This window comes from Bicyclus anynana, chromosome 23 (genome assembly GCF_947172395.1).
Source record: "Bicyclus anynana chromosome 23, ilBicAnyn1.1, whole genome shotgun sequence".
Lineage (NCBI taxonomy): Eukaryota > Metazoa > Arthropoda > Insecta > Lepidoptera > Nymphalidae > Bicyclus > Bicyclus anynana.
This window is the reverse complement of record NC_069105.1, coordinates 7914453-7929600: the sequence shown is the minus strand read 5'-3', so window position 1 is coordinate 7929600 and position 15148 is coordinate 7914453. Positions and strand designations below refer to the sequence as shown.

The window sequence follows — 15148 nt, the reverse complement described above, 5'->3', positions numbered from 1 at the left end:
CTAATTTGATAGGCTTTCATACAATAATTGTATTTCCCCTAAAAATGTTGACCTTTCCTGACATATGTAATAGCTCGCTCTTTCGTTGCGACGGTACGAAATAGAACAATACGTTAAATTGTCTCAAGTTGTAAGGCCATTTTGGTCTTCCATCAACCTATTAAAAAAACATACGCGTCGAATAGAGAACCTTCTCCATTTCTTTGAAGTCGTTAAAAATAAACATCGAAAAATGTCATCTACCTACTGTATGATATTCGACACCAGGCACCGGATGAGATGTTACATAGAATCTCAATTTCTTTAAAGTCAACAAGTATACGTCAAAGATAGTGAATTACCCTGCTGATAAACTCATAAAGAAATAGAACGTATATACTTACCTAGAACATAAACCATGACCATCATCTCTAAATAGGTGGGACCATTGCCTCGTTGCTTCTTTAGTTCCATTTGTAATTGCTTTATCATATTTTCAGTTCCAAACATCTGTACGATCTCAACTTCTGCTCTTAGTGACACCATTATAAGAAGAACTAAAAGAAGTAATAAAACAATTTATCTAACATAGTATATATAATTAGTTATTCTAACAAAATAGCGATAAGGGTTCCGGTACGTTGCCGTGTAGAAACCGTCAGAGTTATATCTATACTAATATTATAAAGCTGAAGAGTTTGTTTGTTTGGTTGTACGCGCTAATCTCAAGAACTGGTCCGATTAAAAAAATCTTTATAAGTGAAGTGTAGACTATATATTATCCCCGTATTCCTAGTGTTCAATAAACTTGTACCTCTTCAAAGTGAGCCCTCTTCCATCTTAGACTAACTCTCTTAGTTAGTAACCGTAACTTCACTTAACATCAGAAAAGATCGCAGTGGAGGGCTAACCTTGTCAGTTAATAAAAAAAGAAAAAGTGTACTTACACAAAAAGAACATATAACTCGAGGCGTGTATCAAAAACTTCATGAAAGGCTTCCTCATCAACTTCCCTGTAGCACAGTTCGGGGCGATCATGTAGATCATGCAGTACCACGGGAACATCAGGGCGACTTGAAGCAGTATCATGACCTTCTCTAACGGACTCTTTCTACGGAAACCGGGAACTCCTTCGTACCAAATCGCTGCCAAGAGTTGCTGAATGTTGGGGTGGGCGACGAACTAAAAATAAAATAGTATTTTTTATAAGTAAGTAGTACATTATAAAAAAATATTCTAAGTATATGTTCGATATTTAAATACTCACCTATCTATACTTATAATAAATCTGTAGAGAGGTCAATTCTGTACATGAAATATATTTCCAAAATAACTATCAGGGGGTGATAAGTGGTCGATACTGATGCCAAAAATGCAATCAGTAAAATTTTTGTCTGTCTGTCTGTCTGTATGTTCTTTATAGAAACAAAAACTACTCGTCGGATTTTAACGAAACTTGGTTCAATTATTGTTCATACTCCGTGGCAGGTTATAGTATACTTTTCATCACGCTGCAATCAATAGGAGCAGAGCAGTGAAGGGAAATGTTGAGAAAACAAGAGAAGTTACCCCATTTTTTAAGCTTCCGTCGCCGTTGCGTGGTAGGGTAGGGGTAGGGTAGGGGTAGAGTAGGGGTAGGGTAGGGGTAGGGGTAAAAGTAGGGTTTCACACGAACGAAGTCGCGGGCGTCCGCGAGTAATAGAGAAGTCTAGCCACATCTACCTAATATACAGGGTGGTCGGGAGTATGTACCATAACTCCAAGGTGTTTAGAAGTCCAAGTATAGGAGCCGAACCATTTTTACTTTAACTAAAAAAACTTTTTACGTTTTAATGCAAAGTAATTCAAATAATTCCGACTATCCATGTAACACGAATGGTTTAATTTGATTACTTTATTGTAACTGTTTTAAGAAAGACTTACATGATAAAAGAATTTTCTTATTTATAATTAATAAATAAACTATAACACACACATAACACATACACAAAAATAACTATTTTCATCTTTTTCTAGCTTTTAGCTATATAAAATCAGCAATCAAATCAAGTTGTTAGAATTTATTTTCTGTTAAACATTTTACGCATTGCATTCTTTAAGTATAAATAGAATCGGTTTGCCTTTTTCTGTTTGAAGTCGATCGCGAGTTCCAATCGTGCCAGTTTCATGTGGTCCCCGTCTTCGAAGGGCGGTGCTTCAGGATCGTGGTTCAGTATGATGGCCAGCTCCTGGGAACTTCTAGACTGGTCTAGAAGGTCCACCGCAAACTTCTGAGCACGACGTCTGAGTTCGAGGTACTCTGCTTTACTTTCCTGGTAAAAAAATGTATTTCATAAGAAACTTGAGCTAACTTATCTTAATAACTGTAAAAATAATACCCACGTGGAATAATGGCTAGTATAGTAAATGCATTTCTGCATTGAACAGTCAGGGTATCCTTGCCTTGCCAATGCCTTTGGGCAAAAATGATCCAACTCTTCTGACATTTGTCAAGGCAACTAGCCGCTGTGAAATAATTCGGAGATTTTTTTTAGCACTGCGACTCCATGGCCAAGTGCCTCCAAGTATGTCGTTACTACTATACTAAACTATACTAAAGTTCTTGAAAAAAATTGGTAATCAAAATTAAAACATGACAGTTGTTGCCAGTGATCAGATCAGTTCAGAGTCAATTAACGATCGAATCAAAAATTAGAAGATCCGAAGAAGAAACAACAGACAATGAACAGGACTCATTGTTCAGAACTATGACTATTCTAGAATATGAATATTCTAGAATGATGACCCAGCACTGATTGCAGTATTGGTCGAGCACCTAGCATAGGAAACTTCAGAATTCCCAGATATGAAATTTAAAAAAAATACGTTACCTGTTCAGCAAAAGCCAGCGTTCTAAGTTCCCAAGACAACTGGAACGCTGTCAGTATGGGGTCGGTGGCTGACAGCGCTATCAACGACGGCGAAGACAAGGCTCGGTATGCGTTGAGGCGCGCCATCGAGTGACGTAGCGAATCTTCAGTAGACAACCGGATACAGGTGTCGCATCCACACCTGGAAATACGCAGCAGATAAACCCAGGGCAAGATGAAAGATACAACCCATATTCGGCTCACTGCTGAGCTCGACTCTCCTCACAGAATGAGAGGTATTAGGCCAATAGTCCACCACGCTGGCACAATGCGGATTGGCAGACTTCACACACGCAGAGAATTGAGAAAATTCTCTGGTATGCAGGTTTCCTGACGATGTTTTCTTTCACCGTTTGAATCAAATCAAATCAAATCAAATCCTTTATTTGCTGATACAGTTTACAAGGTCTTAACAAATAAATATAATCTGTTCTGTATCACGCCCGATTGGCATGCAAAATATTATATTAGTTACATTTAAATCATTCCAGAAATTACTTTTAACACAATAGACAGAAATTACTTTTAACCACAGTTGAGACACGTGATATTTAGTTTCTTAAAATGCACACAACTGAAAAGTTAGAGGTGCATGCCCCGGATCGGATTCGAACCCACACCCTCCGGAATCAACGCAAAAGTAACCAGCAACCACAAAAACATTAGACAGAGGTGTAATTTGCGTTCTACGAAATGTTTGTGGCTTTATGTCATCGCACAAACAACAGGCGGTCAGATTGGCTCAAGTTGTCATCTGAAATGTACCTTCTGATGTTTAACAGTCCTTTCATCTTTGATTTATTTCATCAAATATTCATTATATCAAACACTAGGCAACGCCTCGCAGTTTCTTTTTTATTATTCTTTACAAGTTAGACTTGACTACAATCTCACCTGATGGTAACTGACGATGCTATCTAAGATTGAAACGGACTAACTTGTTAGGAGGAGGATGAAAATCCACACCCCTTTCGGTTTCTACACGACATCGTACCGGAACGCAAAATCGCTTGGCAGTACGTCTCACGGTAGGGTGGTGACCTCCCAGTCAGACCAATTAAGAAAACCTCAATAGACCCAGCCGGGGTTGAACCCAGGACCTCCGTCTTGTAAATAATACCCGTGTATTTACCGTATCGGTGGGAATAAGGGGATAAAATATAGCCTATTACACTGACAAATAACGTGGCTTTCTAGTGGTAATAGAATTCTCAAAATCGGTTTAGTAGATCCAGAGATTACCCCCCATAACACCACACAAACTTAATCTCTTTATAATTTTAGTATAATAAATATTTCAGAAACTACCGAAGTCTACCAATAAATGTTAAAAGTTTAATAAAAAAAAAGAAATGCAAACATTTTGAGCTACGTTGTTTATAATTTTAAAAAAGTTCAACTTGTTAAAATTCCTGTAATTATAAGCTGAACTTTTTACAAAGATATCATTTTCGAATGTCACGCCAACTTTTAAGGTGACACAAAAGTTCTTCCAAATATTTTGCGAAACTTTTATACAGATTGCAAATAAAACTTTAATATTTTTACTTTATTTTGTAGATAAAAATGGATTATAACTGCAGAACTAGTTTGATCAGAGAGTAATCAAATAAAAAAAACATACATACAGTCGAACGTAGAACCTCCTCCTTTATGGAAGGCGGTTAAAACTCATTAAAGCAGTTCGCTTTAATGCCATTTTTAACCATTTTTTATTTTTTTTGAATATATTTATATATATATTTTCTACAGTCGTTTTGAGTTTTAGTCCGACTTAGCTTGTTAGCTCTTGAGGAATCAAAAAATACTTTAAAAATGTGCATGAGGAGTTTATTTCATCAATTTCACCATCAACCCATATTCGGCTCACTGCTGCGCTCGAGTCTCCTCTCAGAATGAAAGAGTTTAGGCCAATAGTCTACCACGCTGGCCCAATGCGGATTGGTAGACTTCACAAACACTTCTCTGGTATGCAGGTTTCCTCACGATGATTTTCCTTCATCGTTTGAGACACGTGATATTTAATTTCTTCAAATGCACACACCTGAAAAGTTGGAGGTGCATGCCCCGGACCGGATTCTCACTTCCCAGAGGCAGAGGTCATATCCACTGAGCTATCACGGCTCTTCAGGAGTTGATTTGAATTTGTGTAAATCGGGTAAAAGTGTAAATACCTAACGTCATGAGGATCGGGCAACGTAGCTCCTCGATCGAGCAGGATCTTGATAATTTCGTAGTTGTTCTTGTGCGCTGCCAACATCAGGGGAGTAACATCTGGTGTGAAGGTCGCCGTGTCTGGGTCTACTTTTTGCCAACTCTGTAAGGAAATGGACAAAATGTTAAAGGTCATCATCACATCAGTCGATATATGCCCACTGCAGGTTTTTATTGGTCTGCGCGGGCCGGGAGGGGGGCAGCGATGCCCCGCGGGCACAATCAATCAAAAAATAAAGCAGATTAAGACATAGTAGGCGAGTTGATAGCTAAATGGTGTGCATTTCGAAAATCTGATAATTTGAGAGTAAAGTAATGGAATGGGAGGGTTCCAAAGTTACAAAATAAAACCCTCATATTTCTGTTGTCCAGCCACGAGTGCGGTTATTTTTACTTATGTTAAATGAAATAATCTCCTGAATAATCGGTCATGTTTTCCGATGATTTCAGCAAGCCAAAGAAATGGAAACTGTCTTTAAAGTCTGTAGTTTTTTTCCCCATCGCTAAAAACGAAAAAGTATATAACCGTTTATTAATTCATATATCTAACCTACCAAATCTAATCGATTCCAATGACGCTGTAGTAACTGCAAATTTAGCATCCCTTTTGTCTGTCTGTCTCGACTTTTGAGTGTTATGATGTTACTTACATGCAGGCCAGGGTCTTTATGAATCAGCTCTTCATGCTCCAGCAGAAGCTCAACCGCCTCAACAAACTCCGCATTGATAGCTTGAAGCAGGGCGTCCTTCGTCTTCACGCCCATGACCACGAGAAGTTCCACCATCTCCATGTTTTCTCCATCGATGGCTAGGGTTAGAGCACCACGACCCAGGGCATCCACGCAGTTCACATCTATGTCTTTCGTTCGTATGGCTTTTTGGAGTATCCTGGGAAATATTTAATCATTTTATTTTTTCGGTTTCACCCGAATAGTTCTCGTTCCCGGAGACAACGGAAATAAAATACAGCCTATGGCGGTCGCAAATAGCGTGACTTTCTCGTGGTAAATTATTTTTCAAAATCGATTCAATAGATTTAAAGATTACCCCTTCCAATACCATAAACTTTACCTCTCTAAAATATTAATATAGATAATATCGATTAGTATGGACGTATGGACTTTAAAGACTGCTTGACTGCACGCCTGATGGTATACGAAAATGCAGTCTAATATGGAACACCCTTGCCTAACTTCGCAGTGGGGTCAATTTGGATTTAACTTCCTACTTTTATTTACATATATTTCCTCCCATGGAAAACGCGTGGAAGACAATGTTCATAGAAATAGCTTTAAGAAAATAAGGCAAGACTTAAACTCTAATTTGACTGCAAGTACAGATACTAAACAGATTGTAATAATCATTTTAACATAAAAATGGAACCGACTTCGGAGACGTATTTCAGTTATTTTGATTTTAACACAAATTTTTTTTTTTTTTTCTTGTACGGCCAATCTGCGATCAGTCCTAAGACTATAAACAAATATGTTGCGAGTATCTTTATCTTGTGAAGGTCGATCCTCATTAGGAGTCGGCGCTCATTTGGTGCGTCCTGTTTTTTAAATGTCCAGGTCGAGTATGCGTTTACGTTTAAGACGCCTCGGACAGTCATCAGTCAAGAGTCTGTTTGCTAAGCTATTAGGATGAATAAGGAGTCGCTTCTTGTATCTTTTGGCTAGCCCCCTAACTTCGTCCTTTACTGTGCAAATTTGCAAATTATGATGTAGTTCCTCATTCGTGATAAACCACGGCGAATTGGCGATAGTACGTAGTATTTTATTTTGCATTCTTTGCAGGATATTTAGGCTAGTGTCGCATGCACTACCCCACAGTTGAGCGCCATAGGCCCAGGCCGGCTTCAAGATGCACGTGTATATAAGCAGCTTGTTGTCAACGGACAGCTTAGAGTTTCTGCCTAAAAGCCAGTGGAATGTTTTAAATCTGATATTCAGCTCTTCTCTTTTAGTTTTTATATGCTTTTTCCACGTGAGTCTGCGGTCTAGATATAGGCCTAAGTATTTGACGTGTTCATTGTGAGGCAAAGTGTTGTTATCTAGATGGACCGGCGGACAATCTCCTGTTCTTAAAGCAAACGTGACCTGAACAGATTTATTGGCGCTTGTCTTAATCCTCCAATTCCGCAGCCATGTTGCAACCCGATCAAGACCTGTTTGCAGCAGTGCTGATGCTGAAGTAGCATTTTTATGGCTTGCTAATATAGCTGTGTCGTCGGCAAATGTTGCTGTTGTAATATTTGATAGAGTCGGTAGGTCGGCTGTGTATATTGTATATAGAGTAGGCCCCAAAACAGATCCCTGCGGCACACCACTTAACACAAAATTAATAAACTTATTCTCATAAAAATGAAATGGGACCAATCTGAATCTCTTTTAAACAAAAAACGAATTTTCAAAATTGTTTAATAAATGACGAAGTTATGAGGTAACAAACATAAAAAAAACATACGCGTCGAATATGTTTGTCCGATTTCAAAAAAAGGAGGAGGTTTGAGAACCTTTTTCTGAAGTCGGTTAAAAAGACTGACTTACTTTCGAACGTTTGCCATGTCTCCTCTCTCCACCGCGAGAAGATACTTCTTCTCTTCAAGAGTAAGAGCCTTCGGCAACGTCGGCAGCTTTATGGACTGCCGACGAACCATCCCAGGGTCACCCTGAAAAACAATAGTTTTGGTGAATTGTAGTACTGTGTGCGTGGCGGCACCTGAAGTGGGTCCTAACTAAAAATCAGTGCTGCATCCTTATTTTATTGAAAGTATGTGGCAAAATGCTGAGTTGGGGCCTTTTTCTAGGTTATGCCACTATTACAGGGAATTCTTTGTTGCTCCACTGTTTGAGTGGACAGTTAAGCCATTATATAATTTAGATTTTAATAATGTGCTGAAAGACGAGCTGAAGCTTACAGCTGGCCCATTCTGGAGAAGAGTACCTCTGGACAGGAAGCACTGGCGGGAGCTGGAGGAGCCTTTGCCATGGGGCACAATGAGATTAGAGACATCATTTAATTGTACAAAATCTTCATTAATAAATGCTATTTTATTATATTTATTTATTATATATATTTAATGTGATATGTGGCATTACTTAAAAATAAAGATATTTTCTTTCTTTTCTTTCTTTCTATAGCGAAAGAATCAATAAATATCTTCTTAAGATGTTTATTGTATTCACTTAGATGTTGGGACAAGATTGGTGTTAGATATAAAATGCATCCTTGATAAGGCTTTACTCTGCAGAATAAAGAGGTTTTACTCTAAAGTTCTGGCTACCGGTTGCTTAGGTCCTCAAAATTGTAAGTGGAAGGAAAGTATATACAGGGTGTCCCGTAAACAATGGATATGCAAATGGTAAATACACCACTTAATTATCTAATATTAATAATTTTGAAAATCAAGTCATATTTTTTTCGGATTTTACAAAATTTTCTATCTTGAATCAGTTTTTTCAGTGTTGTAGCAGCTATAGTTAAGATTTTATAGATCTGATTTTTGTTAAACATTGCGGATTAAATTACCAAAGTACCTACCAATACTGTTTTTGTAAAAAATGCACTTAGTATAGCATCTACAGCATTGAAAAAACTGATTCAAGATAGAAAAATTTTAAACATCCGAAAAAATAATATAACTTAGTCAGTGAGTTTTTCAAAACTATTCAAAATAGTTTTCGATAATTGGGTGGTGTATCTACCATATGCGTTTTATGTATTAACTAAAAGAACTAACTTTCAAAAACACTCGTAAATAGAACAAACTTGAACTAATTAAGTTCCGTTAGTTATACTTCTTGTAAACCACGCTACATATAATGGTAACCTTCAAAAACCTCAACATAAATCCTATAAGCATTATGATCAAGTGAACTCAGAACAAACATTAAAAAAAACTGAGAACCTCCTCCTTTCTTTTGAGTCGGTAAAAAAAGAAATAATTTTCAAAGATACTTATAAATAGAACAAACTAAATAAGTTCCGTAAGTAAACACACATGACATCTATTTTTAACCATCTAAAACCTCAACATAAATCCTATAAGCATTATGGGCAATTCAACTCAGAACAAACATTTAAAAAAAACTGAGAACCTACTCCTTTCTTTTAAGTCGGTAAAAAAAGAAAAAAATTAAAGATACTCGTAAATGGAACAAACTTATTAAGTTCCGTAAGTTATACTTCTTGTAAACACATTAGATGTATTTCTAACCTTCTAAGACCTTAACATAAATCCTTTAGGCATTATGGTCAAGTCAAAAGAGAACAAACATTAAAAAAAACTGAGAACCTCCTCCTTTTGTTTTGAGTCGGTAAAAAAAGAAATAATTTTCAAAGATACTTATAAATAGAACAAACTAAATAAGTTCCGTAAGTAAACACACATGACATCTATTTCTAACCTTCTAAAACCTCAACTTAAATCCTTTAAGCATTATGATCAAGTGAACTCAGAACAAACATTTAAAAAAACTGAGAACCTCCTCCTTTCTTTTGAGTCGGTAAAAAAAGAAAAAAAGATCGTAAATAGAACAAACTAATTAAGTTCCGTAAGTTATACTTCTTGTAAACATATTACATGTATTTCTAACCTTCTTAAGCCTCAACATAAATCCTATAAGCATTATGGTTAAGTGAACTCAGTATAAAATCACGTGTTGAGTCACGTTTGTGCCATGTTTATTTCATGCACTTTGTCGTCAAAGCCAATTAAAATGAAGGTCGGGGGGTTGTTCATGATTGCGTTCAAGTTTACTTTCTATATTTTATGCGCACTAACACATTTTCGGGTCACCATAGCAACACGTTGACGAAATTACAGTCGCGAACAAACTAATTAATCTTTTTTACCGGCCAACCAGCTGAGCCTGTCCTTAACACTTTTGTTTATAATTGTACCGCCGTAGACTATAGTCATTTGGTAACTTACTTGCCGGGCAAGATGAAAAAGGAAATCTCTATATATTTTTTTTTATTTTGTATAAGCGCTTAACTGCAATCAGGCCTGATGGTAAGCGATGATGCAGCCTATGGCGAAACGTGCTTGACTTGAAGATGCCCATTCACTCTTGACTTGAAGATACCTATGTTGTAGGGAAAATGTGCCGAAAAACGCGTTTGACCATGGGTGCATAAGGTCTCAAATCAAGATCATCTTTTGTCCCTAACATCTGGCTGTGATACGCCCGGTACACTGGGCCTTAAGATAATCCGCCACTGAGAGTGAATAAGCATCTACGAGGCGACTGCGTTCCATCATCATAGGTGTGATTGCAACCAAGCTTATAAAACACTTCTAAGCATAGTGATCCTAAGCAGTCATCATCATCATCGTCATTATCAGCCGATGGATGTCCATTGCTGGACATAGGCCTCTGGCATGGACAGTCTCGAGTCGCCAGCATCCAGCAGCTTCCTGCAATTCGCTTTATGTCCTTGGTCCACCTAATGGGGGGTCGACCAACACTGCGCTTTTCGGTGCAGGGTCGCCATTCTAGCATCTTGGGACCCCAACGTCTATCGGCTATTCGAACTACGTGGCCTGTCCATTGCCACTTCAGCTTCGCGACTCGCTGAGCCATGTAACTGACTTTGGTTTACTGCGGATCTCCTCGTTTCTGATTCGATCACGCAGAGAAATTCCAAGCACAGCTCGCTCCTTCGCCTGCTGAGTGACTTTAAGCTTTCTAATAAGGCCCATAGTTGGCGACCAAGTCTCGTATCCTAAGTAGTACGTATAATTTATTTATAGAAGGAATATACAATGATTAAATATTTTAATGAGGGTACTTACAATTTCTAAATCCTTTTTATCTCCCATTTTGGTTATGTTGCAGCAGCTTGGTGCTTGTGATTGGTAGATGGAGGCTAATGCGTCCCCGCAGGCGAACCCTGGCAACAAATTCCTATAAATAGCTCTTTTTTACCAACTTCCAAAAACTTTTTAATTTATGAAAATGTAAAGGAAATATAATAGATATGACTATGAGTATATTGGCTGAGAGCCCATTACGAATTTAAGGCATTATTATTGATGTCAGTAATTGTGATATAAAGTATAAAATTAGGCATACTAATTTGCGTATTTTTAATCGTTTAAAGATCCAAACATAGACAACCAATCCTACCTCCCACTATGTAGTAGTTCGTCACATACGCTTAAATATACATGGAAACCAAAACATGTATTAACATCGCCCTATGACCCTATTGTAAGTAAGTTATTCACATGCCTAATAAGTCACAAAATGTGTAAAGTCAGCGTTTCATGATCACCGTCAATTCAATTAAGCATTGCTTACTAAGGTGTCCATAGTTACAACAGTAACAGCATTTGGAACGTGGGGAATTAACAAAATGTTATTGGTTTGGCTTCTTTAACTGCGACTTTTGTTATGTGATCAAATAGATATTTACCAATGTTTTCTTTCATAAAATCAGTTATTCTCTAAGACAGATCAGAACTAAACAGGCCAATAAATTATATTAATATAGGTTAAGGTAGTCTATTTACGTATAAGTAGTTAGTTTTAATATTATTGTAAAATAAACTGGTTTAATTGTATAGTTTTCAATAAAAACGGTTGTTTAACGTGCCAATTATAAATCGATATATTTCTACAGACTTTGCTAAATCTTACTGAAAATTATATCAGTCCTTTCAATACAGCGTACTGGCAATAGGCGTTAAATGATATAGATATAGAGAGAATTATTGTTGGATTCATAAAACTTCATTTGTCTCCTCAGACTTTGATTTTTGCGATTTATTCAAAGAACAGTAATTTCGATTTCTATACTCTCTTATTTCTATATTCTTAGTAATAGAATTGATATTTTGTAGTCATAAATTGATACAACATACAAAACAAAAAGCTATTAGGGTGTTGTAGTAACCCATTTCTGTGTAATTAGAAACAATCCAATTATGTAAGTATCCGATATAAACCACGTCTTATCGTAAGTAATTTGATAGATAGAGATAATATAGGTATACCTACCTATAGTACCTGTAGTACTAAAACTGTAACAGGTCAATTTCTGTACATTTTTTTTTGCGATAAAATCGATACTAAAGACAAAAAAAAATGCGTGCGTACAAAGTACACATGTCAGAAGTGAAACTTCTTTGGCGAACTAATTTATAAATCTTGTTTATATTTATACAAATCTCTCACTGTTTATACACTGTGTAAAGGCTAATAATATTGTAAATAGATGAAAAATCTGCGTTTACTGCAAATGACGCTATGCGACAGAAATGCCATCTAAAGTTCTAATAATTAACTAGTAAACGAATACACAGCCAATATGGCGTGTATTATTTCTCGATATCTCGTATTCTCTCTCTCGTTCAATCTTTCTTACTATAGCTCTCTCCCACCTCTCACTCCATAGCACTGTGCGGGATACGACGTTCGCTCTGTCTCACTTTTTCTCTCAATCTTTCTCACTTGCTTGCTCCCTACTCTCACTTCACGGCTAGTTGCTACATGCTACGTTCGCCCTGTCTTACTCTCTCTCAATCGGTCTCGATCGCTCTCTCTCTTTTCGACACTTCCGTTGCATACCGGCGTGACGTTACATCTGTAAAAATTTTACCCTCATGCGCCTAAAGAAGTTTCACTTCAAAAATATTTTTTATATTTTTTATCTGTCTGTCTGTCTGTCCGTCCGTGTTTTTTGTTAATCACGCTGAACCTACTGAATGAATCAAGATGAAACTCAGCACGATTTGAGACTATAATTGCGAAGGTAAGTAACCTTTTTTCGGCTTAGTCGCTGAACCGATTTTGATGATTTTTTGTAAAGAGATAAATTAGATCTTGAAGCAGAGCATAGGCTACTTTAAACCCTGAACCACGGTAAGAAACTTGTCATGAAAGTCTGTCATTTTTCAAGTTATGGTATCTGCTAATTGATAGATACATTGACAATCTTTGAAATTTGGGATGAGAGTTTACACTGTTGTTCTCGCAGACGAAGTCGCGGGCGTCCGCTAGTAAATAGATAATAACATGCGATGCCAGACTTACTTTATTTTATATAGGTTGAAAAGTCAGCCCGTGCTTCTACCATAGCTTTTAATTCATTATTAATCAACCCATATTTGGCTCACTGCTGGGCTCGAGTTTCCTTTCAGATACAGCTGATATCCTGTTACTTTTACAAAATTGCTTTACTATTAGCATACTCCTAAATTATATACAATTTAAAAAACTGTCATCATCCCTATTGGTTACCACACTTAGTTACCTTATAGGACTAAGCTTTATAGGCTTTATAGGAGCATAAAGCTTTATAGGCTTTATAGGAGCATGCGCTAACCAACTTCCAGCCTTCATAAAATGGGGTAATTCTGGCTAGTGCAGGCACTCAACTATTTCTGCATAATAAAAACTTTAATTACTTATGCCAAATTTCAAACACAAACACGCAATGTTTTTAAAAAACGCACAATTTTAGTTTTAGCCAAGTTGAATAATTAAATTACTTTAATGAAACACTTATCATCTATCTTATCTCATCATCATCATAAGCAATACATATTCGGCTCACTATTGAGCACGAGTCTCCTATCAGAATAAGAGGGGGATTGGTAGACTTCACACATATAGAGAATAATTAAGAAAATTCTCAGGTATGCAAGTTTCCTCAGGATGTTTTCTTTCACCGTTTGAGACATATTGTGTGATATTTAATTTCCTTAAATGCACATAATATAATATTATTTTCAATATATATTACCTACAACTATAAAATATTACAAGCAGATTCACTATAATACATTGACAATATCTTAGAGTATATTTTTAAAGAAAATTTAACTTTTTTTAGTATATATTTCGTCAAAGTTACTCACAGGTCGCTAAGGCTGACACAAAACACTCCAGCGAGTCGTCTCTCACCCCCTCTTATATACCTTCATTCGTGATCCAATTAGGCCTCGACGTCCGATGGTTCATAGTGTATACAAAACTTTACTCCCTCGTAGTTTTTGGTTAACCTGTGATAAATCTTGAGGACCAGGCTTCGCGTCCTGCATCTTGCTATTATTAATTTGTAATTTGTAATTATTGAGTCATTTATAAACATATTGTGTCTTTGACCTACCAATAAATTCTGAACTGTAACTTTATTGCTTCGTTGGTCCTGTGGTTAGTCTGTGTGGCTATGGAACATGAGATCATTGTTCAGGCTACAACATTCGGTTTTTCTCCCTTTTAAAAAAATCTCAGTAGCAATCTGTACCTTATGTGGAAATCAATTGTCCTGAACCTACCTATAGTAGCTAACTATGGGCCTTGTTATGGCTTAAAGTCCCTCAACGGGCGATGGAGCAATCTATGCTTGGAGTTTCTCTGCGTGATCGAATCAGAAATGAGGAGAACCAAAGTCACTGACAGTGAGTTCAGCGAGACTCAGCAAGTCGGTAAGCTGAAGAGGCAATTCGCAGACTACATAGTTCGAAGAGCCGATGGATTTTGGGGTCCCAAGTCGCTGGAATGGCGACCCCGGAAAGCGCAATGTCGGTGAACCCCTCCACTAGGTGGACCGACTATACCAAGCGGGTTACAGGGAGCCGCTGGATGTTGGCGGCTCGAGACCGTTGTGCTTGGAGGTCCATGCAACAGGCCAATGTCCAGCAGCGGACGTCAATCGGCTGATAATGATATGACTTGTAAGGACTTTCAACCTGCTTGTCCTCGGAATATCTAGTGCGGGGTCGACAAATACTATGCTTTCCCATGCAGGGTCGCCATTCGAGCACCCCAAAAAAAATCCTAGCAGTGCCCATGGAAAAATGCGTCCATCATTATCGTCAGTGATGGTAGACAAATAAGCTTAGGCCACCAGATTTAAAGTGCTTATTTGATTCCTACTTCAAAATTACATTAAATGAAACTATATTTTACCAGCCTGTATTACGGAAACATAGCATTTCAATGTTTGATTGCACACAAACTGTTTATTTGCCTGTAAAGTGTTATCTTCACGTATAATCAATCGACGAAAGACAGAGGGAAGGTTAACAATTC

At 37.3% G+C, this 15148-nt stretch overlaps 1 protein-coding gene across 3 annotated transcripts in view; it reads right to left on the bottom strand.

Annotated features, from left to right (window-relative positions):
- LOC112055303 (transient-receptor-potential-like protein) overlaps positions 1-14023 on the bottom strand; it is a 33363-nt gene extending 19340 nt beyond the window's left edge. For 2 of the 3 annotated variants that reach the window (XM_024095355.2, XM_052888607.1), the window contains exons 1-9: positions 13857-13954; positions 10903-11000; positions 7652-7773; positions 5753-5990; positions 5063-5205; positions 2850-3030; positions 2100-2291; positions 927-1161; positions 384-536 (exon numbers count right to left, since the gene is read on the bottom strand). In XM_024095355.2, the coding sequence (XP_023951123.2) occupies positions 384-536; positions 927-1161; positions 2100-2291; positions 2850-3030; positions 5063-5205; positions 5753-5990; positions 7652-7773; positions 10903-10929 (1291 nt within the window). In that variant the 5' untranslated portion in view covers positions 10930-11000; positions 13857-13954. The other variant, XM_024095354.2, reaches the window with a different exon arrangement.
- Between the last annotated feature and the right edge of the window lie 1125 nt (positions 14024-15148).